General features: G+C 49.3%; 2 protein-coding genes across 5 annotated transcripts in view; one reads left to right on the forward strand and one right to left on the reverse strand.

Moving 5' to 3' along the window:
* The window catches only part of KIAA0319L (KIAA0319 like), an 81,186-nt gene extending 76,918 nt beyond the window's left edge, over positions 1 to 4,268 (reverse strand). The window contains exon 1 of one of the 2 annotated variants that reach the window (XM_053267195.1): positions 4,038 to 4,268. The gene's annotated coding sequence lies outside the window, so the exon portion shown is untranslated. Of the gene's footprint in view, positions 1 to 3,814 lie in introns of both variants that reach the window. The other variant, XM_053267194.1, reaches the window with a different exon arrangement.
* A 92-nt stretch (positions 4,269 to 4,360) lies between these two features.
* On the forward strand, positions 4,361 to 17,841 carry NCDN (neurochondrin). Of its 3 annotated transcripts, none has more exons than XM_053267197.1 (7): positions 4,361 to 4,518; positions 6,274 to 6,414; positions 8,954 to 9,931; positions 10,795 to 11,036; positions 13,431 to 13,655; positions 15,226 to 15,368; positions 16,295 to 17,841. In XM_053267197.1, exons 2-7 carry the CDS (start codon positions 6,286 to 6,288, stop codon positions 16,729 to 16,731), a joined length of 2,154 nt encoding a protein of 717 aa, XP_053123172.1. In that variant the 5' UTR covers positions 4,361 to 4,518; positions 6,274 to 6,285; the 3' UTR covers positions 16,732 to 17,841. The 3 variants fall into 3 exon arrangements, with proteins under 3 accessions (XP_053123172.1, XP_053123174.1, XP_053123171.1); XM_053267199.1 differs by having other exon boundaries at positions 4,383 to 4,513; XM_053267196.1 differs by having other exon boundaries at positions 4,479 to 4,755.
* The last annotated feature ends 5,851 nt before the right edge of the window (positions 17,842 to 23,692 follow it).

Below are 23,692 nucleotides of genomic sequence, written 5' to 3' on the forward strand. Positions count from 1 at the left end.
AATCCCACAATGCAATGTGTGACACGTGAGCTGCATTTGGGGATTTCCCCAAGAGACGGGCACTCTAGGCACTCGTGTCTGTGTGTGGCCAGGCTGGAAGCAGCCTATGCTCACACAGGAGCAAGTAGCCGGGGATAAGGTAGCATTCGCTCCCTTAACCTTGGCTAACAGTTGGGCTAGGCGACACTGGCCTGCTGGGATCGGGCCCAATCCCGGCAGTTCTCACGTGCAGCCTGGGCATCTCTCGCCTGGGTTAGGCTGCCTGTGAGCACAGCCTCAGTAATTAGTTGCCTCTAAAGCGCAAATTAAACCTAGCCTTCCATAACACAGTGTGCTCCCAATATTATCTTTGGCACCAAATTAATGGACTCATTGAGGGGCAGCTCACAAAATTTATTGATATGGCATTATTCTCAGTCAGCTTTCAAAACATAATGTGCTCATATAGTACTTGCAGCTTATTATTTACTGGTATTCACTTCATATTCAAGATAACACACTTTAAGGCACCTTAACATAAATGAATCCAGTTTAGAGCTCATGGATTAAGAGAGCTTTCTACTTCATGTATTTTTTTAAAAATTGTATGCAGTTCTGGGACAGTTCTGGCCTCTGGGGCAAGTTCAAAATTCACACACAATGTGTTCCCCACTTCACTCAATCTGGGTGCATTTTCCCCTTATCACTGTGGCTGAACATCCTATTTCACAACCAAGCTCTTGATATGATTAACAATAACATAGTGGTTACAGCTACAAAAAGAAAAGACACCAACATTCTTCGGCATCAAGAGCTTTAGAAGAAACATCCCGTGTGACCAGGTGTTCAACTGTGCAAGCAAGGTGTTCACTGAAAAGGTTCCTCGAGCTGCTCCCAATACCTCCTAAGCCAGTGGCCCCCATCAACCCTAAGTGAGGCTCCCTGGCTAATTGATTACTGGACCTGCGTAAAGCTTGGGCCAAAGCTGAATACTCTGCACAGTCCCCTGGCACCACATGGAGATAACCATTCCCACTATGCAATGCTGCACTTTGCCCAGCGCTGGTGGAGGGTATTCCTTTAAGAAACGGAGCCCTCTTAAGCTCCTGCACCATCTTGGAAGGTGGGTACGGAGTGCTGGGACGTGTAGCTCTTCTCGGTGCTTTCTCCCCAGAGCTCTGAAGAGAGGGCTCAGTCACTCTTAAAGGTCACTCCCAGCACTGAGAAAATCACAGTACTGTACAGAGGTCAGCACAATGGGAAATGGCTCTTACATTGAAGGTTGGTTTTTGCCAAAGTGGCTCCCGCTTGAAAAGCAGTGAAGATTACTGTCCCAAGCAGTTGACAACTGAAGACGTAAAGGCTAGGCCACTATTTCCCAAATATCTGACAGCTGAGGTACATATGTTTTCTAAACTGAAGTCATACTTTTACACCCAAAAGGTTTCTTCTCAGAGATACAGCAAAAAAAAATTTACTTATTGGACCTCCTTTGCCTCTTTGTGTCACTGTTCTAGGTGTACTGACTGCTCTAGCCAAGGCAGAGCACTTACTCAGGCAGAGCCATGCCAGGCAGCCTCCTCTGAAGGTGAATAATTCTGCTGCATCTCTACATTAGGAGTGGATGAATTATACAGCCACCCCCAACGAAAAGACAGGGCATAACTACCTACCTCCAACAGGGGCAGGGCCAGAGCCACTGTAAGTCATACAGAGGCCGAGCTGGCAGCCATCTTAATCAGTGGGTGCTTTGGGCTCACAGGAGTCCTGGCACTCTGGATGGAAATCAGCAACTTAAGAGAAAAAGTAAATTCAAAGCAGATACCACTTTCACTCTGCACATAATAGATATTATTATTATTATTATTATTATTATTACATTTATAGCCCGCTCTTCCTCCAAGGAGTCCAGAGCGGTGTACTACATACTTGAGTTTCTCTTTCACAACAGCCCTGTGAAGTAGGCTAGGCTGAGAGAGAAGTGACTGGCCGAGTCACCCAGCTAGTCTCATGGCTGAATGGGGATTTGAACTCGGGTCTCCCCGGTCCTAGTCCAGCACTCTAACCACTACACCACGCGTACCTCTTTTTAACTAAATGTTCTCAGAGCAATTTACACAGAAAAAAATATAAGATGGATCCCTGTTCCCAAAGGGCTCACAATAATAAAAAAAAGAAACAACAGAAACACCAGCAACAGCCACTGGAGGGATGTTGTGCTGGGGCTGAATGGAGACAGTTGCTCTCTTCCTGATAAATACAAGAGAACAACCACTTTGAAAGGCACCTCTTTGCTCAGATAGCAGGGCACTGTTGGAAGATTCTCTGACAAGCATCTGGCTTCCAAACTAGCACAGCTGGTCCTCCTCCATTCAGAACTCTTTACATTCATGGGACTAATCTATATTTCTCTTAGGCGTGCCCGTCACTAATCCCAAAGTCTCTTGCGAGAGTTCGTGAGCAGCTGCTGGACTAGCGAGGGGGAGAAAATAGGGACAAGGAGGCGACAGTGGGCCGGGCCGGCCGCTGGGAATTGGCAGGCGGGAAGAGGGGGCGGGCCGGCTTTCTGGGCCAGCTAGGAACCAAGGGTGGGGGAAAGAAGTGGGCTGCTCCCGCCAGCGGGCAGCCAGCTGCCAGGAGCAGCGGGACGGCTCGGCCGCCAGGAGCGGGTTGCGGCGTGCCAGCCTTGTCCCCAGGAATTGGTGGGCAGGTGAGAGGAGATGGCGGAAACTGTGCGGGGAGGGGGAAGCAGGCCGGGTGGGCCGGCAGAGGCGCAGATACTCTACGCCCGGCCCAGCTAGTAATATCTATTTCTCAACATTTCTAAAGCCTTCCAAAGGAGAACTAAGAGGTATGCCTTCCTCCTGATCTACAGGTTAATCCAAGTTTTAAGTAAACAAGAACTAAACCCAAGCAGGATTGACTGGAAACATACATGTCCTGATTGCTAGAGCAGGAATACAATATATAAGCAAGCATCAAGATGACAATTATTTACTTTATAATTGAACAATTGAACCACCACAATCCTTATATAAATTCACAAATGTAACAAAGTCTCTCTTGCTTCAGCTGTTAATTTAAGATTGTTGGGGGTGGGGTGGAGTAGAAGGTGTGTGTGTTAAACAGTCATTCTCAGGTCAAAGACAACCTCCTTAAACGACCCAATACATACTTGTGAAGACCAGACTACAAGAGCCTATCAGAGCACAACTGTTATAGGGCAGCTAATAAATCAAGTTATTATTGCTATTAATACACACACACCCCAAACGAAGTCCTGCAACAACCCAAGATATATATCAGTATTATTTTGTCAACCCGCTCAGACCCCAAGAGCTCAAAGCTTTTGACATGAGCACATGTTTTGTATGGAGAGCAATTGTTATGGGGCAGCCAATAAATCAAGTCACCATTACTCAATATTATTGTGCAAACGCTTCCGCCAAAGGCTCTCAGGTAGCAGGGCTAGGAGAGACCCCTGCTTAGGACCATGGAAAGCGGCTGCCTGTCAGAGCAGACAGAGCTGGGCTAGGTGGGCCAGGGGTGGCACTCAGGAGGCAGCTTCTTATACGCTCGTTCTTTTTTTCTTTTTCTTTCCCCCAGTGTGGTTGAGAACTTTTTATTGGAAAGGGGCACAAGACCCCGCTCTCCCCCTCAGGGAGCCAGGACCCACTTGCCAGCCTGCTTCTTCTCGCACTTGTCCCATGCGAGGGCTTTCAGCGAGGTTTGGGGAGGTGGCAGAAAGGAGGAGCGGCCCCAATACCTCGTCCCCCATTAGAGGTGATGGAGCGACAGCTCGCCCCGCAAAACAGCACGTATACCCGCCACTTACCAGGGGCGCATGGCGAAGGAAGCACCACCGGGGGGAAGGGGAACGGGGCAGGGGAACCAGAGTCCACAGCTGTGGGGGAGGAGTGGGGGAAGACAGCGGCTGCCCTGCGGGGTGAGGGAAAGCGGGGAGCGTCACCCTCGCCACATCCCGCTCAGGGCCAGAGCCCGAGCGGAGGGCCTCCCCATCGTCATGGCAACCGCGTAGGCCGCAGGGTCCTGCCCACCACAGTGTGAAGCTCGGCTTCGGGCGACGACTCTGCCGCAGCTGCCCGAGGAACCCACGGAGACACGCCGAGTCAAGCGCCTCACGCGGCTCTGCTTCGCTCAGTTCCGCCCCCTCCCCCCAGCCCGGAAACGCAGAGCTAGGCCTGGACCTCCCGCAGCGGCGGCCCACCAATCAGAGCTCAGGCTGGCGGAAGCGGAAAAGAGCCTCGCGCCGTTGCTAAGGTGGCGCCAGCAACGCCTCTCCTTCGCAATCCTCGACAGCAGAAACTGTGTCGATGTCCGAATGAAGGGTGGAGGGGGAAGGGGGAGGGAGAAGTAAGGGGATTGCCCTCATCAAAAATGGCGGCAGCGGCTTCCTGCGGACGTTCGAGCAACTCGAAGCGCTATTGGCCGGCGAGCGAGCAAGGGGCGTGCCAATTGGCTGAGAAGGGCTGTGTGGGCTGCGGAGAGCGGTGAGCGTGAACGCTGGCAGGAGGTGAGGTAAGGGAGCAGCGAAGGTAGGTGCTGCCTGGGGAAAGGCGGAGGGGCGGCTTCTGGAAGTGCCAGCAGCAGAATCAAGAGGGTTGTTTGTGGAGGACCAGGGGGCTTTCTCGGTCTTGGCGTTGCGGGGAGCGACTTTCTTACAGAAGCTGATTGAGTGGGTGACCAGTTCCTCTCTCCTCCACGATAGACTGCACCTGTCCCTGGAGACTCGTCGGTGACCGAGTGGGAATCGTGGTAAGGCAGAGGCCAAAGAAACTGGAAGCTCAGTGTTGAAACAGCGGCTTCGTATGCAGAAGGTCCCGGGTTCAGAACCTGGCACCTCCAGGAGGTCTAGGGGGGAAGACTTCTGTCTAAAACCCTGCAGAGTTGCTGCCAGTCAGAATAGACAGTGCTGAGCCAGAGGAGCCAAGGGTCTGACTCAGTAGGAGGCAGCAGCCCCGGCGTTCCTAAGTTTCTGCTGGATGGGAGGGGCAGAGGGTGGAGAGCGAGCTCTAGCGCAGTGGAAGAGCATCTGCTTTGCACGCAGAAAGTCTCTGGTTTAATTCCTGGCATCCCCGGGGAGATCTTAAAAAGACTCCTGCCTGAAAGCTAGAGCTGGAAAAGACCCCAGTCAGTGCAGAGGATACTGACCTAGATGGACTAATGGGCTGGCTCCATATAAGGCAGTTCCTGTGTTCAAATCCCACCCTGGTTTCCATTTTGTTTAGCATCTCCATCAGGCTCATAGTGGTAACAGTGCAACATGTCTGCATGCAGGTTCATTGGATCATCATAGGTCAAAGCCCTCTATATGCATCCTCTCAGTGATCCTTAAAACTCCCTAGAGAGCTTGGTAGTGATATTGTCTCTGTAACGCAGATGAGCTGAGACTGTGAGAGCGTGGCTTGCTAAGGGCACCCACTGAGTTTATGTTTGAGAATGCATTTAAAGCGAGGGCTTTCTAGTTTGCAGCTTGGTCTGTTAGCAGCTATCTTACTGTTACCTCCCTGGAATGTCTGGAATTGGGAGGACTAGATCTATTGATCTATTTTTGAAAGACTAGGGCTAATACCTTTATATTTTTCTTCAAAATCCAAGAACCCAAGATCTATCTTCAGCTTACAAAAGGTAAAAGTGTGCCATAAGCTGATATTGACTCCTGGTGACCACAGAGCCCTGTGGTTGTCTTTGGTAGAATACAGGAGGGGTTGACCGTTGCCATCTCCCGTGCAGTATGAGATGATGCCCATTAGGTGGCTTGTGAAATACAAAAGAAGCCCTATAATTGTAGATGCTGGCATTCGTTTTCGTCCTACCAGCTCAGTACAGGCTGAATCAGGTCTTGGCAGATTTTCTTAGGAACTAGAGCCAGCTCAAAAATTTAGCAGCCAAACAATAGTCACTTGATAAAATTATTGGACTTGGGGATGGATGTCCTATATAGGGAGGGTAAATTGGCTTCTCTTTATCCCTTTTACAGTTAGCATCCTTGGAACAGAAACAGCTTCCTAGGACAAAGATTTTATTTAAAAAAACTCTGCCTCCTGAAAAGTCTAGTCTAGGTGCTACAATTAGGCTTCTAAACCTTCTGCTGTGGGTCCTGGTGCTTGGAATTTGTCAGATCCTGGGCTAGAAAAATAGCTCTGACCATTCAGTTGTGTGTTTCCCTCCCTGCATCTTACTATAATTATACATAAAAATGACTCTTGTGCTATTTGGACCAGAAAATGCCTCTGCCCTGTTATATGATAATCATGGTGATCTTCCTTACAGATACTCGGCAAAATGGCTTCAAGTGCAGGAATCGCTGCTGCTGCTGATGTTCTGAGCAGCAAGAATCTCGCTCTGGAGAGGTGTCTTGATGTGCTGAAAGATGCAAGTAATGACAGTGAACAGTTTGCTGCTTTGCTTCTGGTAAGGATTTGATTCTGCATTGGCTGGGGAGCTAAATGCAACAATACAGATAATCTTTTCCCCCAATCCAGATATTCCAGGAAGAAAGGTGTCCAGCTGCCTTTGTTTCCCAGCCACAAAACGGCAGTAATCACTACAAATAAACAATGCTTGGCATCTATATAGCATTTTTTGAGTATTTTTACATTTATATCCACTCCTCCTCCAAGGAGCCCAGAGCAGCATGGATGGTTATGCTTATCCTTGCAACAACCCTTTGAGGTAAGCTAGGCTAACTCCTGCTAAGTGGTCAGAGGGGCACCTTTCAGAGTGGTGAGTCTCTTTATATTTAGCACAGGGAGAGCAACTGGCCCTTTTCAGTCCTAGCACAGCATCCCTCCAGTGGCTGATCCTGGTGTCTGCCTTGTGATTGTGAGCACTTTGGAGACAGAAAGCCATCTTTTTCTTTTTCTTTTGAAACATTTTAGTTGAAAAGCAGTATGTAAATAATTATGCACGTATAAGTGACAGACCCAGAGTCACCCAGTGAATTTCATGGCAGAATGGGGATTTGAATCCTGGATTCCAGTTATAGTCCAACACTCTAGCTTGTAACTACCCTGGTTCTTTTCAAAGTATTTAAGTTGTTTGCACCTCCCCTGATAGAATTAAAGGGAATTGAGGGGTAGTGTTTCCTGTAACAAGAATCCCTAGATGTTGATGATTGAGTGACTGGTTGATTGGTAAAGTGCCATCAAGTCAGTGTTGACCCAGTGACCACGTAGATGGATTCTCTCCGGGATGATCTGTCTTCAGCTTGGCCTCCAAGGTCTCTCAGTGGTGCATTCATTGTTGTAATCGAGTCCATCCACCTTGCTGCTGGTTGTCCTCTTCTTTCCTTCAACTTTTCCCAGTGTTATGGACTTCCACTGGGGATTAAAGGCCATTGCCACTGGGGATTATGGGAGTTGTAGTCAACAACATCTGAGAATTGTTACCAGCTGAGCTTATTCCACTCGCTCCCAGAAGCCTCTCTGCTTACAACTGCATCTCCAGGCTTGGAGATTGCACTTTTGCTATGCTCAGGAGCTGGACTGCAATTTGAGCTTCCAGTCTATGTTATATTGGGGACAAGTTGCTTAGCTGGCAGTGGACTGGTTGCCCCTAGAGTTGGCTGCAAGCCCCACAAATTGGAAAGGGGATTAGCTTCACACTCTCTATGAGGGGTGCCCAGCTAAGCAGGCTCCCAGGACTAGCTACTGCAAGTGTCTGGCATCTAAGATCATTCCAGCCTTGGAATGAAATCTAAACTTCCCTCTTCCTCTCACAAAGAGAGACAATACCTGGCCATCAGGCCAGGGAGAAAAGACAGATAAGACAAGTTTTTTGTCTGCAGCCTCCATTACAAAAGGGATGAGTGAGTGATGCAATTTTGGAAGTGTGCCTATTGAAACTGTTGATAGAATTTTGGGGAGAGTCACTCCCAGCACAGGAGATTCTTTAAACGCACCTGCACACTCCAATTGTCCTCACAATCAGCCTTGAATACCATAGGCGAGTCACACATCTTCCTATCCAGGAAGGACTATCAAGACATAACGCATTCCAAAAAAAGGTTGCCTGGGCTCCCCTGTTCAGCAGAGCAGGACAAAAGACAAGTGCCCTCAAGGCACGTTCTGGGATATAAGTATCCCTAATTTCATGACCCAGTGTGCTTCCTTGTATAATTACACCTGGGACTCCCACTGGGAAACATCTCAGTGTTCCCTTGTGCCTCTCACTCTGGACCCCAGCAGACTGCAACAAGAGACTCCAGCAGACCACCTTGGTGTTCCCCTCTCCAGGACAGGTGATATAGCCTCTTGCCCATCTTCTTCAGGGCTGAACCTATCCCTTTCTCTTATTTCTGGGAATTTACACATAATTTGGCACTTTAAGCTAAATGTGCCTTACAATAGTCTGTTTCTTAGCATATTTGTAGTGCTTTTAAACCAGGGCCACATAGTAATTTAGTTTGATTTTATTTTTAATAAACTCCTTTTTTATTTAATTAAAACCTTTTTCTGAAGCCGATTTCTTGAGTTTGTACGCTTGCACAAATTAAGGCGGATTGGAACTGTCTCCCGTTTTGAGCTAAATTCCCCACATCCACCCAAACTAGGAGGTGCAGGCCAATCAACCTCAAGGCAGTTTCATTAAAAGAATCCTTGTTTCAGGGAACACTGGTGAGGAGTCAAGTTACAGCATCTGCTCATGTTATGTGGGCCAGGGATAGAAAGAACAATGTAAAAGGGAGAAAACAAAGCATACTGGATCTATCGCATACTTGAGAAGCACCCCCCCAAAAAAATGAGGGGGAGCAATTCCCCCCCTCTTCACTCCATCGGTCATCCTAACAAGTGAGCATTCTCACATCTGCAGGGAAGAGAGGGCTAGTCCAGTTGAGCTGTACTAGAACCTTGCAAACTTCTGATCTGTCCAGTTGAGCAGTTTAAATCTTGCCAACTTCTGATCTTTTGGAACCTCGCAAAACACTGATGCATGCTGGCTTATTTTGCAGGTCACCAAAGCAGCCAAAGCTGGAGAAATTGACTCCAGTACCCGCCGGAGGATCTTCGATGCAGTCGGCTTCACGTTCCCAAATCGCCTTTTGGCCACCAAAGAACCCCCGGAGGGCTGCCCCCAGCACACCTTTCAAGCCCTCGGCCTCACGCTGCTGGCCTGTTTCTGCACCGACCCAGATCTGGCGCGACATTCCCAGATCCTAAACAAAATCCCGACTTTCAGCGATGTGATTCTAGCTACCAAGCCAGGAGACAGTTCTTGTAGCTCCATGATCGATGATGCCTACCAGTGCCTCGGTGCGATCTTGGCCACTCCCAAGGGGCCCAGGGAGCTGGTGAACAGGGGAGCCCTCTCGGCACTGTGTGAAGCCTACGTCAACCATGGCTACGGCTACGACCAGGCTCTTCAGCTGCTCGTGGGGCTTTTGACGATTGTGGAAGCTAAGTGTTGGCAGAGAGCCACTTCTGACCTCCTGGGTGTACTGAATGCACTCGGTACCGAGTTCCAGAAGGCGGAAGACGTGACCAAATTCCAGCTGTGCGAAGTCCTGCCCCACTTTGTCCCTCCCCGCCTCCCGGTGGACTCCGCCTGCCTGCCGTCCCTCTATCGAGGCCTCTCCAGCATTCTGACCAGCAAGCTGAGTGCGTCCCAGCGGGACCCTGCCCTGATGCTGGCGGCCTGCCTGGCTCAGGCCTGTGGGTCCAAGTGGGTTCCAGCCGGGAGCTCTGGCGGCAAGTTCTTTGCCTTGCTGGCCAACTTGGCGTGTGTGGAAGTCCGCCTGTCTCTGGAGGAGCTGGACCTGGCCGAGGTGGACAAGAAGCAGGAGCTGGTGGCCGCTTGCTACTCCCTGATGGAGCTCGCCATTCTGGAGTGCACGAAGGAGGAGGGCTCTCTGCTGCGAGAGACACAGAAAGTGCAGCTGGTGGGGATCCTGGAGGAGGCTTTTGGGGCTGTCATTCACTACCTGAGACAGGTAAAGTGAGATTCCTCCTGGAATTTTCCAGCCTGCTTTGTTAATGATCCCTCTGGGTGTGGGCCTGAGGCTGTCAGCTGGGCCAGGCTGGTAGCATTCATCCTGGCATCCGAAGTGAAGCGCTCGCAAGGTCAGCATCCAGGGAAGCAGGCCGTAGCACAGGGCAAGGAGCGGAAAAGGGAGCGGGCAGAGGCAGAGGTGGTGTTCCTGGGCTGAAAGGAAGTTCTGGATTTCTGCCCTTAGGGGAAGGGGCAGTTGTTCCCAAAGTGGGGCTGCAGGAATTCAAGTTTATATTGGGCTTCGGGCTGGGCAGGCTGCACTGGGAGCCATTCGAGGCTGAGAAATTCTTCAAGGAAGTGTAGGAAGATTCTCCAGCTGCTACTAGTCGGAGGGCTATAGGCCACCTCCAGCCTCAGAGGCAGGAAGCCTCTGAGTATCAGTTGCAGGGGAGTAACAGCAGGAGAGAAGGCATGCTCGCAGCTCTTGCCTGTGGGCTTCTCGGAGGCATCTGGTGGGCCACTGTGCGAAACAGGATGCTGGACTAGATGGGCCTTGGGCCTGATCCAGCAGGGCTGTTCTTATGCTCAGACTTCTCGTGCTGGTTGAGCAGCTGAAGCATCACCCTTTGAATCCAAAGGAAACCTTTGGTCCCGCAGGGGCTGATGGTAAACAGCATTGAGACAGTAGTTATTGGTTTCATGTTAATCCCCTCTTCCTCTTAGGAGCCCCAGACAGCATACAGAGTTCTTCCCATCTGGTAGAGAGTTGAGCTGTTCATTTTCCATTGGCTCATTGTGTGTCTGGTCCCAGCCCTTCTGCTCCTCAATGCATGTCTGTTCTGATGGTTCTGTCCGTCCCAACAGGTAGGGCGGGAGAAGCAAACGGACCCTTTCATCTTCGCCTCTGTCCGAATCCTTGGGGTCTGGCTGGCCGAAGAAACGTCCTCCCTCAAGCAGGAGATCTGTGACCTCCTCCCTTTTCTCATGCATTATGCCAAGACCCTGTTCGAAGAGGAGAGGAAGGTCAAAAGCGGTTTGCAGCATGAGATGGAGCAGGCTGGGCAAAGCTGCACCCAGAAGCCAATGTTGCGAAGGGATGCTCTCAGGTAAATCACTTTGACCAGGAGTTCTTGGGGTGGGATACTAGTACTCCTAGGGGTACTTAAAGGGCTCCCTGGGGTCCTCAGAGCCAGCCTGCTTCCCCACAGTTCAAGTACGCTATTTGTTCCCCATCTGTGGACCACCAGCTTGAAGCTGACATGTCCCTTAACAAGGTGTCTGCTGCAGAAGAGGAAGGAAGCTCAGTATGCCCCTCCCTTCCGCCTGATTGACAGGCTTCAGAAAATTAGCACTCCGTACTCTCAGTGGAATTAATGGGAAAAGTAAACTTATAGCTAACTTATTGTGGACGTGAGCCAGGGACTGTAGCAGCCAATCTTTCTTCTACTACAAATATTTATATACCCCTCTTCAACCAAAGTTCAGAAAGTAGTTTACATAGAAAAATAAATAATACACAAATAAGGTGGTCCCCTGACCCCAAAGGGCTCACAGTCTACAAAGAAACTTAAGGTAGACACCAGCAACAACCACTGGAAGGATGCTGTGCTGGGGTTGGATAGGGCCAATTGCTCTCCCCCTGCTGAATATAACAGAATCACCACTTTTAAAAGGTGCCTCTTTGCTCGGTTAGCAGGGATGTTTCTAACTGTAACACTTTAAATGTGTGCTTCTGCGTATGTATGTGTAAACACGCCCCCCCCTCCAAGTAACTGTAACAATTTCCCTTACAAGACGGAGTACTCCATTCACTGGCTTACCACAGCCAGTCTTGTGGGATTAATTTCAATGAGAGTATTTATGAGTAACTTAGTCTGGATGTAGGCCAGTGTCTGGAGTAGCCTTTCTCAGAACAGTAACTTGTGTGTGTGTGTGCGCACGCGCGCTCACAAACACACACACCTACCCCTACCCCTTTTTGGAGTTCCTGAGCTGAAGGTTTGCAACAGAAGTGGTACACTTGTTAAAAGAGGTTAGGGGGTCCTTACTTAGTTGGCTGAAACGCAGTTGCTTTGCGACTTGAAGTAATTCCCGCATTCTAATTTCCTGTGTGGAGCTTGGAGCTGTCTTGTTCAGCTTGAATTTGGTGTGTTGAAGCAGAACAAATCCAGAAGTGCAAGGGTTTTTGGACGTGGGTCCCCTGAGGATGTTGAACTAGAACTCCCATCATCCCCAACCACAATGGCCATGGTGGCTGGGGATGATGGGAGTTGTAGGCCAATATCATCTGGGTACACAAGTCTGAGATCTCCCTGCAGCCATGCCAGAAAGAGCCTGGTTCAGGTTTCTTCTTAGGCGTGAAGTCACTGTTGGCCTTAGGCAAGACACTAGGCTAGCTCACATGATCCTCAAGTTCTAGTATGAACTAATTGCCCACTTTCCTTTCACTATCCCTACAACTGAACTAAATTTGGTCCAAATTGATTAGGCAGTTCACAACTTAGCCCACTTGGTGCCTCAAATGTTCATGTGTCCACCATCTTGAATTGGGGTGGATGACATCACAAACCATGCATTTGAGGTGTCCCTACAACTGTACCAAATCTGATCCAAATCGGTTCCCACTTGCACCTCAAATGTTTACTTGAACCTTGAATTGGGGTGGAAGACATCACAATCTACACCTTTTTTGAGATCACCCTGTGTGTCCCTATAACTATCGGATTTGGTTTATATTGGTCCAGGAGTTGCAAATTTGATGGGGATGGAGACACTCAGATGGACATACACAGACAGAATGCCAGGTATTCTCATAAGCCTACTGGAAAGTAGGCAAAAAAATTGGGGACGACAGCAAGCTGTGCGTGCTCCTGTTTTCTGATCTTGTGTGAGTAACCGATAAGGTAGGAGGCCTGGATAGTGATAATCTGAGAGGCTCATGCCAGGTAGGAGGGCTCTTCTGCCTACCTTATTAAATAGCTGGGTCGGACACATTTATTTATTTAGTACATTTGTATACCACTCCATACAAAAATGCCCCTGGGAGGTTCACAGTCTATCTATTTGTGAATCACACAAGGACATGATCACTACTCATCCCTCCTACACTGTTAATCGCACATGATCAGAAAATGGGAGCAAACTCAGCTCCCAAACTGAGGTAGGACTCTTTTCCTTCCCAGTTTTCAATCCTGTGAATGAGTGTAGTGTCTCTCAGCTTCCGCCTGCCTCCGCTGTGAGCCCTGGTAAGAACAACAACTTGGACAAAACTGTGCTTCTGCATTTTAGAAACTCCCCCCCCCCCCCCCAAACTCTGAAGAATTCCCTGGTAGCTGCCATTGCCCTGAAGTATGAATGCGAAGCTTCTCCTTCTCATTTTAACTCTATTGTGATGGCCTTGGGTGTGGTTTTGTTCTTTCCCTTTCAGGATAATCCCCAGAGGTTATCAGGCAAATGCTGTGTGGTATTCTTCTTTCTAACACTTTGCCTTCCCCTTCCAGGTTTCTGTTACCTGGACTAAGCCATCTGACTGCAGAGGATCGACCCCGTGAGATCCTCATTTCAGAAGGGGCGCCTGTTCTCCTGTGCCAGTATTTCCTGCACCAGTGGGAGGTGTTTGCTTCAGATTCTAATACCCCTTTTCGCTCGGAAGTCGTCAAAACCAGTCTTCAGACGGCTTGTGAAATTTTCCTGAATTTGGTTGTGACTGCTCCTTATTTAATCAGGTAATAGGCCCAGGAGGGTTGCAGTTGGGTTGATGCCTTCAGGATTTGGAAGCCCCACTAAGGAATGTATTTATTTTTATATGTATATCCTGCTTTTCCTCCAAGGAGCCCAGAGCAGTGTACATGGTTCTGTTTATCCTCGCAGCAACTCCCTGAGTTAGGTAAGGCTGAGAGAGAAGTGACTGGCCAGAACCACCCAGTTGAACGCCCCACTTGGGGAAATAGCTTTTTGCTTACTGCTGATGGAGAGAGTGGTGTTCTGGTTTCCACACGTGGATTCACACATGCACGTTTGTGACCGGATGGTTTTTACGTGCAGAAAGCCACCCTAGTTCCAACACCAGATGCAAAATTTTCATCTCGCTGCACAACTCAATGGGCAACATCCAGATTAAGTCCCATTGAAGTTAATGGGACTTAAGTTACTCATGATTTGTCTCATTGATTCAGTAGTGCTTAGTCATGACTGACTAGTCAGGGTGTTGCCCAGTGCATTTTACTGGAGTCAGTTTGCACACTTAATAGCTGCTCATCCTAATGGCAAGGAGAAATCAAACTCTGCACTGGCATGTGAACCAGCCCTTACTTTATACGTTCATAGAAGCATATGCACATGTAATCAAAAGCCATAAGCCGACTGAAAAGGTATCTCCTTCTCTCCCACCCCCAGTTTTCCATGGCATTTTCTGCCCATTTTCTATCCCCTCTGCACCATCAGCATCCCTAACCTTCAAGCAGCCACTCCTTCCTGGTCTCTCCCTGATCTGCATCTTCAGTTCTTCTTGCCATAAAAGTGCTCTTTCATATTAGCTAACCTAAGAGTGCTTATTAGCTGGCAGGGGGTCAGCTTGTGGGAAAAGGGTAGGAAGGGGGTTCCTTGGAGTGAGTGAAGGAGATGATGGGGTTATAGCTCAGTGTTGGAGCATCTGCATTGCATGCAGAACGTCCAAGGTTCAGTCCTTGGCGATATATCCAAGTAGGGCTGGGAGGGACTCTTGCTCTCAGACCTTAGAGAACTGATGCCAGTCAGGGTGGACAATACTGAGCTAGATGAGGCAATGATCTGACTCAGTATGAGGCAAATTCCTATTTGCCTTATACTGCAAATTCTTTACAACTCCTATGAGTTCTAAAGATTCATAGAAATTGAATATCTGGTCTCTCCTGTTCTGAACTAACCAGCTTCCATTAGGTGATTTGTGGTTGACTTCTTGTATTTGGTGCTCTTCCAGATTTCATTTTGCTGAAACGAGTTGTACTCATGACTGATTTTACGACTTGTGGCTCCTGCAGTGTCTTTGCACCCTTCTCTTGGGAGGGCCATCTTGGTGCTTTAATCCGGGGGTTCTCCACTCTGGGTCCCTAGATGTTGGACTACAACTCCCATCATCTCCTTTGGCCATTGTAGCTGGAGATTATGAGTGTTTTAGTCCAACAACAACTTGGGGATCTAAGGTTGAGAACCCCCAGCTTAGAGAATACCAGTTCCTTGGAAAGAAGGTGGGATACCAATGTGGTTGGTAATACGAACTCAGAAGGCATTTCCTGCTTTCTTCTCTCCCATCTGTAGCCGAGAAGAGAGTTTTGTGGCATTGATGGACGTGTTGCTGAAGTCGCTTCCTTCCCTCTGTGGCAGTCCTGAGCACCTTAGCCTGATGGCCAACATGTCAACCTTGGGGCTCATGATGGCCAGGAGGCTGTCCGCTCACCCAGGCAAGTAGTAGCAGCCCAGGCAATGGGAGCCGACTGCACTAAGAAAGGTCAGATAAGGAGCTCGGTAAGGGCAGGTGGCCCAGCCTCCACTGAGTTGGTAAACCTGTGTGTGGGCTCCGTTACTTCAGACTGCTTGCATGACTCAGTGTTTACCACATGACACAGGCTTGCATGACTCAGTGTTTGCTCACTCAGTAATTTATTTATTTTTTTTAAAAAAGGTTCCCTGCACATGTAATGGAGGAGGATCCTAGCCTAATCTTCCAGGCAGGGCATTTTATTTTTGTATACAGGAGCATTCCAGTATATGAGCGCTCCCGCCCCCCCGGCAGTGTTCCCTCTAACAGGGATTCCCAGATGTTGTTGACTACCAACTCTCAGAATGCCCAAGCAAAAGCCACTGCAGCTGGGGATTCTGGGAGTTGTAGTCATCAACCTCTGGCCATCTATCCACTATGGCACACTGTGGCTTCTCTCACACAGTCGTTTGAATCTAGGTTTAATGTGGGCTAACTGACATTGGTGTGATTATGTGAAGCTTTGCCAAGGCGGTTTATGGCCTGAGGTGAATTTGGGATTCCCACCTTGGCGGGGAGTTCACACAATCGCATTAATGTTGGTAACCCACACTAAACCCAGATTCGAACACTTGTGTGAAGCAGGCCTCTGGGGCCAGGTGGGCATGCCACTTCCTGCCCCATCCAAGGCAAAAACTGGCCTAGGAAAAGGAAGGGAAGAGCCTCGGCCATTCCTCGAACTGACCTGCCTTGTGCAAATTGAGGAATGTGTTGTTTGTCTATCAAGTCAAAGATACGTGGGGTTTCAGCCGGCGACAGTGGTAGGGGGATGTTCCTTCCCAGTCCTGAAGCAAGCAGACCCCCTTGGCATGGGCCCATCATGTGTGACTTCCCCCTTTTTACTTTCAGTTCTCCAGGGGACCCCGGAAGCCGAGGGCTTCTTTGCTGCCGCCATCCGATTCCTGGCAGGAGCCTACGTGGCCCAGACCGCTCCTGCTGGCGAGAGTGTGGTCTTGAGCGTTTCCCCAGCCTACGAGGCAGCCTGGCCGGCCATCCGCGAGTTGTGGTTCCTGGGGATGCAGGCCTTTGCCAGCTGCGTCCCGCTCTTCCTGTGGCTGCCGCAGGACGTCCTGCGCTCCGGTTGGCTTCAGGAGCTCCTGGTGTTGCTGGGTTGTGTGGTGCCAAAGTCGGTGGATCTGGAGCTTGTCACTGCCTTCCAAGGGGTCTTGGTGGAGTTGGCCCGAGCCAGTCAGCCCTGTTTGGAGGTGATCCAGCAGCACCGGGGGCTGGAGCTGGCCAATCTGTATGGCATGGCGGCCTTGGAGCAATGTGTCTGTGAGCAGTGAGCACGCTTTCGAAAGCGTGGTGTGTTGCATTGTGTTTCCTTCATCCCACTGTGTGCATTTGTCGGACAGATGCTCTGTGATCGGTAGGACATGATGTCTTGGGCCTTGCTTCCCAGATGGCTGCGATTTGTGTTGCCAAAGTGTTATCCAACCGATTGTGATCTCGAATCAAGTGCCGTTTCCTTGCTCTCTGTAGTACCGTTGAGCAACGCGAAAGAAAACAGGCCTGCCCGCCCATGATGGGTCAAGAAAGAGTTTATGCCGATGCATGTTGGTGCTGTATGACACTGTGAAGTGCTGTAATGCATGTAATGAAGTGCTGTGATCCAGAACCTACAGGTTATGTTTGTGTGTTTATGTATTTAAAGGATTTAAAGCCCACTTCTTGACCGAATGGTCCTCAAGGCAGCTTACAACGGATTGCAGTAATAGATTTAAAAACGAACAAAAATGCACGCATGTACAGCTTTGTAGTTGTTAGCTCTCTGGCCCATGGCAGAGACTGCTTCCCTCTTCTTCTGCCATCCCCTGAACGCTGGATGTGGAACAAAGAAATGCTAAAGAAACTCTGGTAGTCTAGGGAGGAAGAGGAGGAATGTCTTGCAGTATATAGCTACAGAAAGCTCATTGTACCTAAGGTGCCCTTTCAGTAACCTCAACTGGAGTCCTGGGTAGGCATAAGCCATGTTTTTGGGGGTCATAATGGGTAGATTTCAGACGATCTCATTGGTGGTTGTCTCAGGACTCTGGCGTTGTTGGAGCGGTTTTCTTGAGAGAAGGTGAATTTCTCGTGGGTTGGGCAACAAAGTCAAAGCAACTTCTCTGTTCAAAAAATGGATCGCTTTTTTGAATCGACCGTAGTTGATCGGAGAGGGGCCTCCCAGGCCACGTGTGAACTTAAATGGGACCTTCTGAATGTAAGCCAGACCCTCCGAACCGTCACGCTTGCTTGTTTTGGCCTTTTTGTATCGTTCAGAAGCTGGGCTCCTGGATGCAGCCAATCTGTATCGTGTTGTTGAGTGGCGGGTTGGAGCAACCCATGATGCTTTTGCCTTGGCTCACTTTCTCCTGGCATTGCCAGCACAATCAATAAAGTGGTTTGGCTTATAAGAGCTGCCTGGTTGTTGTTGATGTGGGGGAAGAGGAGTCCTGTTCACCAGACGGGCAGGCACTTGGAGCAAGCGTTCTGTGCCCCGGCGTCTGCTCATACTTGCAAGGAGGCTACATTAGCCAGCCCAGACTCAAGGCAGAAGGATGGAAGGTCCTGCTGGATCCAGCCAAAGCTCCATCTAGCCTGCTGTGACAGGTGGAAGCTCCCAGTGCTTTTAAAATATACTACCCCATTGTCCACAGTGCCCAGTTCAGCAGTGTGCATATAAAAGAGCAGTTCACACCATTGGCGTCAGAGCAGGAGAAGCCGCCTACCCTGGTGCAGCAGTTGTGTGGATCATGTGCCAGTTAAAAACAAATGTGGGAGTGGGGAGCTTGACTGTCAGTCAAGCCCCAGCTGGGTAGGATGGATAGATAAAGTTTATTATGGTCTCTGACCAGCACAGAAACATGAAGGAAGGAACATAATGTCTCACCCATGCAACAATATAGCAGGGTAATAAGGGTTAGGATCAGTGTGTGTGCAGAATTAGTTTTGTGTGCAGAATTAGTTTCTGTGTGCAGAATTAGTTTTGTTCTGGGTGACAGAATCAAGGCAATGTGTGCACATGTGTATTGTGTGGGGCCTTCCTGATTCGGTCTGAGCAGGATCTTAAAATTAACTGTGCGGACATTTAAAAAAAAAAGAAAAGTGAGCACTCAGCACGCGCATGTGCTCACGCCTAGGGGGAACAGCGGTTAGGATGGTTTCCCTGCCTACCTCATTCTGAAGCTGGGGAAAGAATCTGACCCATCTGGGGCTTAGCTCATAACCTTGTCTTTTAACCGATGTGCCCAGCAAATCGGAGCCTGCCCAGCTCCTGAATCGCGTTAGAAGGCTTCTCCTACCCTAACGTCAGTTGTGTTAACTGCCATAAAATGGAGTCTGTAGCACCAGAGTCAACCAGAGTGCTTATGGGGCAAGCCTCCTGCTCCTCGTGGTGGCTCTGTCCCCTGCTGGTCTTCTGACAAAACCCCAAAGTGCCAATCATTCAGTCCTCCTCCTTCCTCCCCCACCTGTTCTCAACTGCCCTGCTCCCAGAATTTCACACCCCTTGGCAACGGCTGCCTTGCACCCATTGCCTGGACACTCGCCATGATGTCAGCTACACCTGCCATTTTGTTTCCAAAAGTGGGCAGCTAAAGGCCTTATGGTTTGGGGTTCCCAGCTTTTGGGCCCCGGATGTGGTTGGACTGCAACTCCCACCATCCCCAGCCACAATAGCCTTTGGATGGTAGGAGTTGCTGTCCATCAACATCTGGGGCCCCCAGGTAGGGAGCCTCTGCCTTATGGACAGTTAAGTAGAAACAAAGACAACATCCAGAAGCCTCTTGCTTCCTTGTATAGAGGTCCTATTTGGCTAATAGCCATAGACAGCCCTATCCTCCACAGTTCTTTAAAAAATATCTCAAAATTCCAAGCTGCAACTTCCAAATCTCCCATAGATGACCATGAGTGACTTATTTAGTCTATTTTGAATTGATGTTTTGCCGGTCTTGTGGTAGCAAGCATGACTTGTCCCCCTAGCTAAGCAGGGTCCACCCTGGTTGCATTTGAATGGGAGACCACATGTGAGCACGCTAAGATATTCCCCTCGGGATGGAGCCGCTCTGGGAAGAGCAGAAGGTTCCAAGTTCCCTCCCTGGCAGCATCTCCAAGATAGGGCTGAGAGAGATTTCTGCCTGCAACCTTGGAGAAGTCTGTAGACCAGGGATTCTCAACGTTGGGTCCCCAGATGTTATTGGACTTCAACTCCCATAATCCCCAGCCAAAGGCCACTGGAGCTGGGGGTTATGGCAGTTGAAGTCCAATAACATCTGGGGCCCGAACGTTGAGAAATCCCTGGTGTAGACAACACTGAGCTAGATAGACCAATGGTCCGACTCAGTATATGGCAGCTTCCTATATTCCTACTGTCAGGAATTCTCTTCTGCTTGTTTCTAGATCAGGGATGTACAACTTTGTCCCTCCTGTGGATGTTGGACTACAACTCCTGTCATGATGGGAGTTGTAGTCCAAAAACAGCTGGAGGCCCATCTGAGCTTCTGAGTGAATGTATGACTATAGATCAGCACAGGGTGTGGGGCTCAGCTGTTCTTCTGGGCCTATCTGTGCTATGTTGCCGTAGGCCACTGCCAGTGAGCATAATAAAAAGGTAGCTGGCCTTATTGGACATATGAGCTGTTCTTCCCTGATATATGAACAAAGACTGGGTTTGTCAGAATTCAGACCACATCCATTTAAACAGTGTCTAATGTGGTTACTAAAAAATGGAATTGCAGTGGCATCATGAACCCCCACCCTGCCCACTAAGAGAAGAACCCAAGGTGATGTACAACTATACCATTGGATCATCTGACCTTGTGCATTTTGGGCTATAAGCTCTTCTTCACAGGCAAAACTGAATTATCATGAGGGTTATTACGAACAAAATGATTTATTCCTACCCAACACAGTGTTACATATGCACAAGTGTTTCTAAAAGTTAGGTCGGATTGGGAAGAGGATGCATTTCGCCTCTAGTGCAGATGCACGTGAATTAATACTATGGCCATGTGGGGTGCAGCCTGCATTTCCTGCACACTGAGGTCTGTTTAGCCTAGATCGGGGATTTTCACACTTGGGTCCCTAGATGTTGTTGGGCTACAGCTCCCATAGCTCCCTGCCACAATGGCTGAAGATGATGGGAGTTGTAGTTCAACAAGATCTGGGAGCCCAGGGTTGGGAGCTCCTGCCCTAATCTGGAATCCTTTTACCTCCCACCCCACCCCCGTATTTCTGTTCTTGTTCATCTTCTCCGCTGTGCCCACCCCCAGTTTACCCACACCCTTTGATCACAGAGCTCTTCAGAGAACTGACTGTTAAGGAGGGCATGAGCATAGGAGGCAGAATAGTCTGACTTCAACAACATGCAGGACTGCCCAGAAGCTGGGGCAACAGGCAAACCCACTTGGCCCCCACAAAGCCATGGGGCCCTGCCTCAACTCAGTCCTTGCCACAGGAATGAGCATGGAAAGCCCATTTGTTCCCTGGGCAAGGAAGAGCTAGATGTGAGAGTTCTCACATGTAGACCATCCATTTAAAAATTCTTGCATATGGTTCCCTAACATGGGGATTATCAACATTGGGTTCTCAGATGTATTGGACTACAACTCCCATAATCCCCAGCCCCAGTGGTCTTTGGTTGGGGATTATGGGAGTTGAAGTCCAACAACGTCTGATGACTGAAGGTTAAGAACCCCTGCCCTAACACATGTGCCTGACTCCTCTTAGAGGCCTGGGCCCCCCAATATCACATCTGTCCCAAGTCTTGTAAGTCCTCTGGGCTCCCCTGGCAACATGTGGCATTGTGGGTAGGCAGGCAGATAGGGCAGTGATCCTTACAATACAAGCAGGAGGGGTTATAAACACACTCACATCTGAGAAATTCTGGAAGGTTTGTTCCTTAGCAGGTAAGCTCAAGAATTTCTACGAGTCCAACCCACTATTTGTTTTTTTAATTGTATCTTGCTTTATAGCCCCAAGGGACTCTCAAAGCACCTTTCACAAGATTCTCACAATAAAATTCCATTAAAGACTGTTTCTAGTATTCATGTGATTTCCAGGCAGGGCCAGGCCCTCCGTTTCCTGCCCTCATCTTCCTTCGTTGTGCCCTTCAGCAATTGCTTTCCAACAACTTAAGGCAAGGGTTCTCAAACATGGAGCCCCAGACTCTGTTGGGCTACAATTCCCGCCATCCGCGGCGACAATGGCCAAAGTAATCCAGGGACCCAAGTTTGAGGCACCTGGCTTAAGGACTTCCTCGCCCTTGGTGGAGGAGACGAATGTTCCCTCGCTGGCAGCTCTCTACATTCTGGGAACAGTCTGGCGAAACTAAGAAGGTGGCCTCCATCCAGTCCTCTGAATGGGAAAATAACTCTCCTTTGGCTTTGTGAAAGAGTGGTGCCTATTGTTGAGGCCAAACTTCAGCTTTATGGAAAGGAAGGTATTTAAAAAGCGGGCGCGATGTTCTCAAGTTCCCGGTCACAGAACTTTCCTCTGTAATTTGTGTCCCAGTGGGGTGAAGTGGGACAAAGGGGTCATTGACACAGTTCTGGGCTCACCCGGATGAGGCACAGCTTCTCTGCTGGTGAGGAAGGCAGCCCTCCCTCCTCCAAGCCCGTAAAACCTTTAATAGCTCCTTTTGCTCGCATCATCCTCGCCCCTAATCACAGGCCTGTATGGACAGGTGAATGCGGGAAGCACTGGCCTCACTTGCAAGCCTGCCAATCGAAGGAAGTTCAAGCAAGGGCCTTTATTTGCCTGGCCAAATGTTCCATGAAAAAAAAACAAATTCAGGGTGGGGCGAAAAGGTCTATAATGAACGGGCTATTGAGCATTTTCAAACTGGGGTCTCTAGATTGCATTGGACCCATCATCCCCAGCCATAGTGGCTGGAAGTCTATCAATGATGGGATTTGTAGTCCAACATCTGGGGATCCATTTGTCAACCCCTAGGCCAGGCCTGCTCAACTTTGGCCCTCCTGCAGATGTTGGCCTGCAATTCCCATAATCCCTGGCTATTGGCCACTGACTGGGGATAATACAATACAATACTACACAGAATATTTATATACCGCTTTTCAACAGAAGCTCCCAAAGCGGTTCACATAGATATAAATAAATAAGAAAAATGGTTCCCTGTCCCCAAATGGCCCACAATCTAAAAAAGAAACATAAGAGACATGCCAGTGGCAGTCACTGGTGGGATGCTGTGCTGGGGATGGATGGGGCCAGTTGCTCTCCATGCTCAATCACCACTTTCAAAAGGTGCCCCTCTGCCCAGTAAGCAGGGGACTAAGTTATGGGAGTTGTCCAGATACAGCTGGCAGGTGGTGGTTGCAAAGGTGGGCAGCCTTGTCCTGGGCAATATGGATGCTCCAGATGGAGGCATGCCTTTAAAGCAGGGTCCCCCAGAACATGGTGGATTGCAACTCCCCTCATGCCCGTGGTGGTGGGAGTTGTAGTCCAGCAACATCTGGGGTAGGCCACCTTGGCTTTCCAGCTGTTGCTGAACGGCAACTCCCATCATCTCCGGCCACAACAATCAGTTGTGGCAGGGGAAGATGGGAGCTGTAGTTCAATAACAGCTGGAGAGCCAAGGTGGCCGACACCTACCCCAACATCTTGGGCCTGAATCTTTGATGAGATCAATAAGGGCTGGTAAGTTCTGATTTCAGCAACGGAGGTCTGTGAAGGCACTGGAGGGTGTGGTGACGTCTTGCCCACACAGTTATTTGCAGGGCGATGCAGAAAGGAGCTTCTTGGATGGGGCTAGCCTCAACATCCTTCCCCTCCACCATGGTCTCTCTCCAGCTTCCACCCACCTCACCATCATCGCTTTGTATTGCAATGGTAGATCTATTGTTAGTCCAATGGGGCAGGGTGTGTGTGTCATTTTAGATCAAGGATGTCAAACTGTGACCTTCCAGCTGTTGTTGGCCTCAGGTAAAAGGTAAAGTGTGCTGTTAAGTCGATTTTGACTCCTCGCGCCCACAGAGCCCTGTGGTTTTCTTTAGCAGAATACCAAATAGGGGTTTGCCATTGCCTGTTCCCGTGCAATATGAACAGATGCCTTTCAGCAACTTCCTATATCGCTGCTGCCTCATATAGTAGCAGTGGGGATTTGAACTGGCAACCTTCTGCTTGTTAGTCAAGCATTTCCCCGCTGCGCCACTTAAGGTGGCTTTGTTGTTGGCCTACAACTCCCATAATCCCTCACTACTGGCCACTGTGAGTTGTAGGCCAACAACTGGAGGGTTTTACCGGTAT

Source organism: Hemicordylus capensis, chromosome 7 (genome assembly GCF_027244095.1).
Source record: "Hemicordylus capensis ecotype Gifberg chromosome 7, rHemCap1.1.pri, whole genome shotgun sequence".
Lineage (NCBI taxonomy): Eukaryota > Metazoa > Chordata > Lepidosauria > Squamata > Cordylidae > Hemicordylus > Hemicordylus capensis.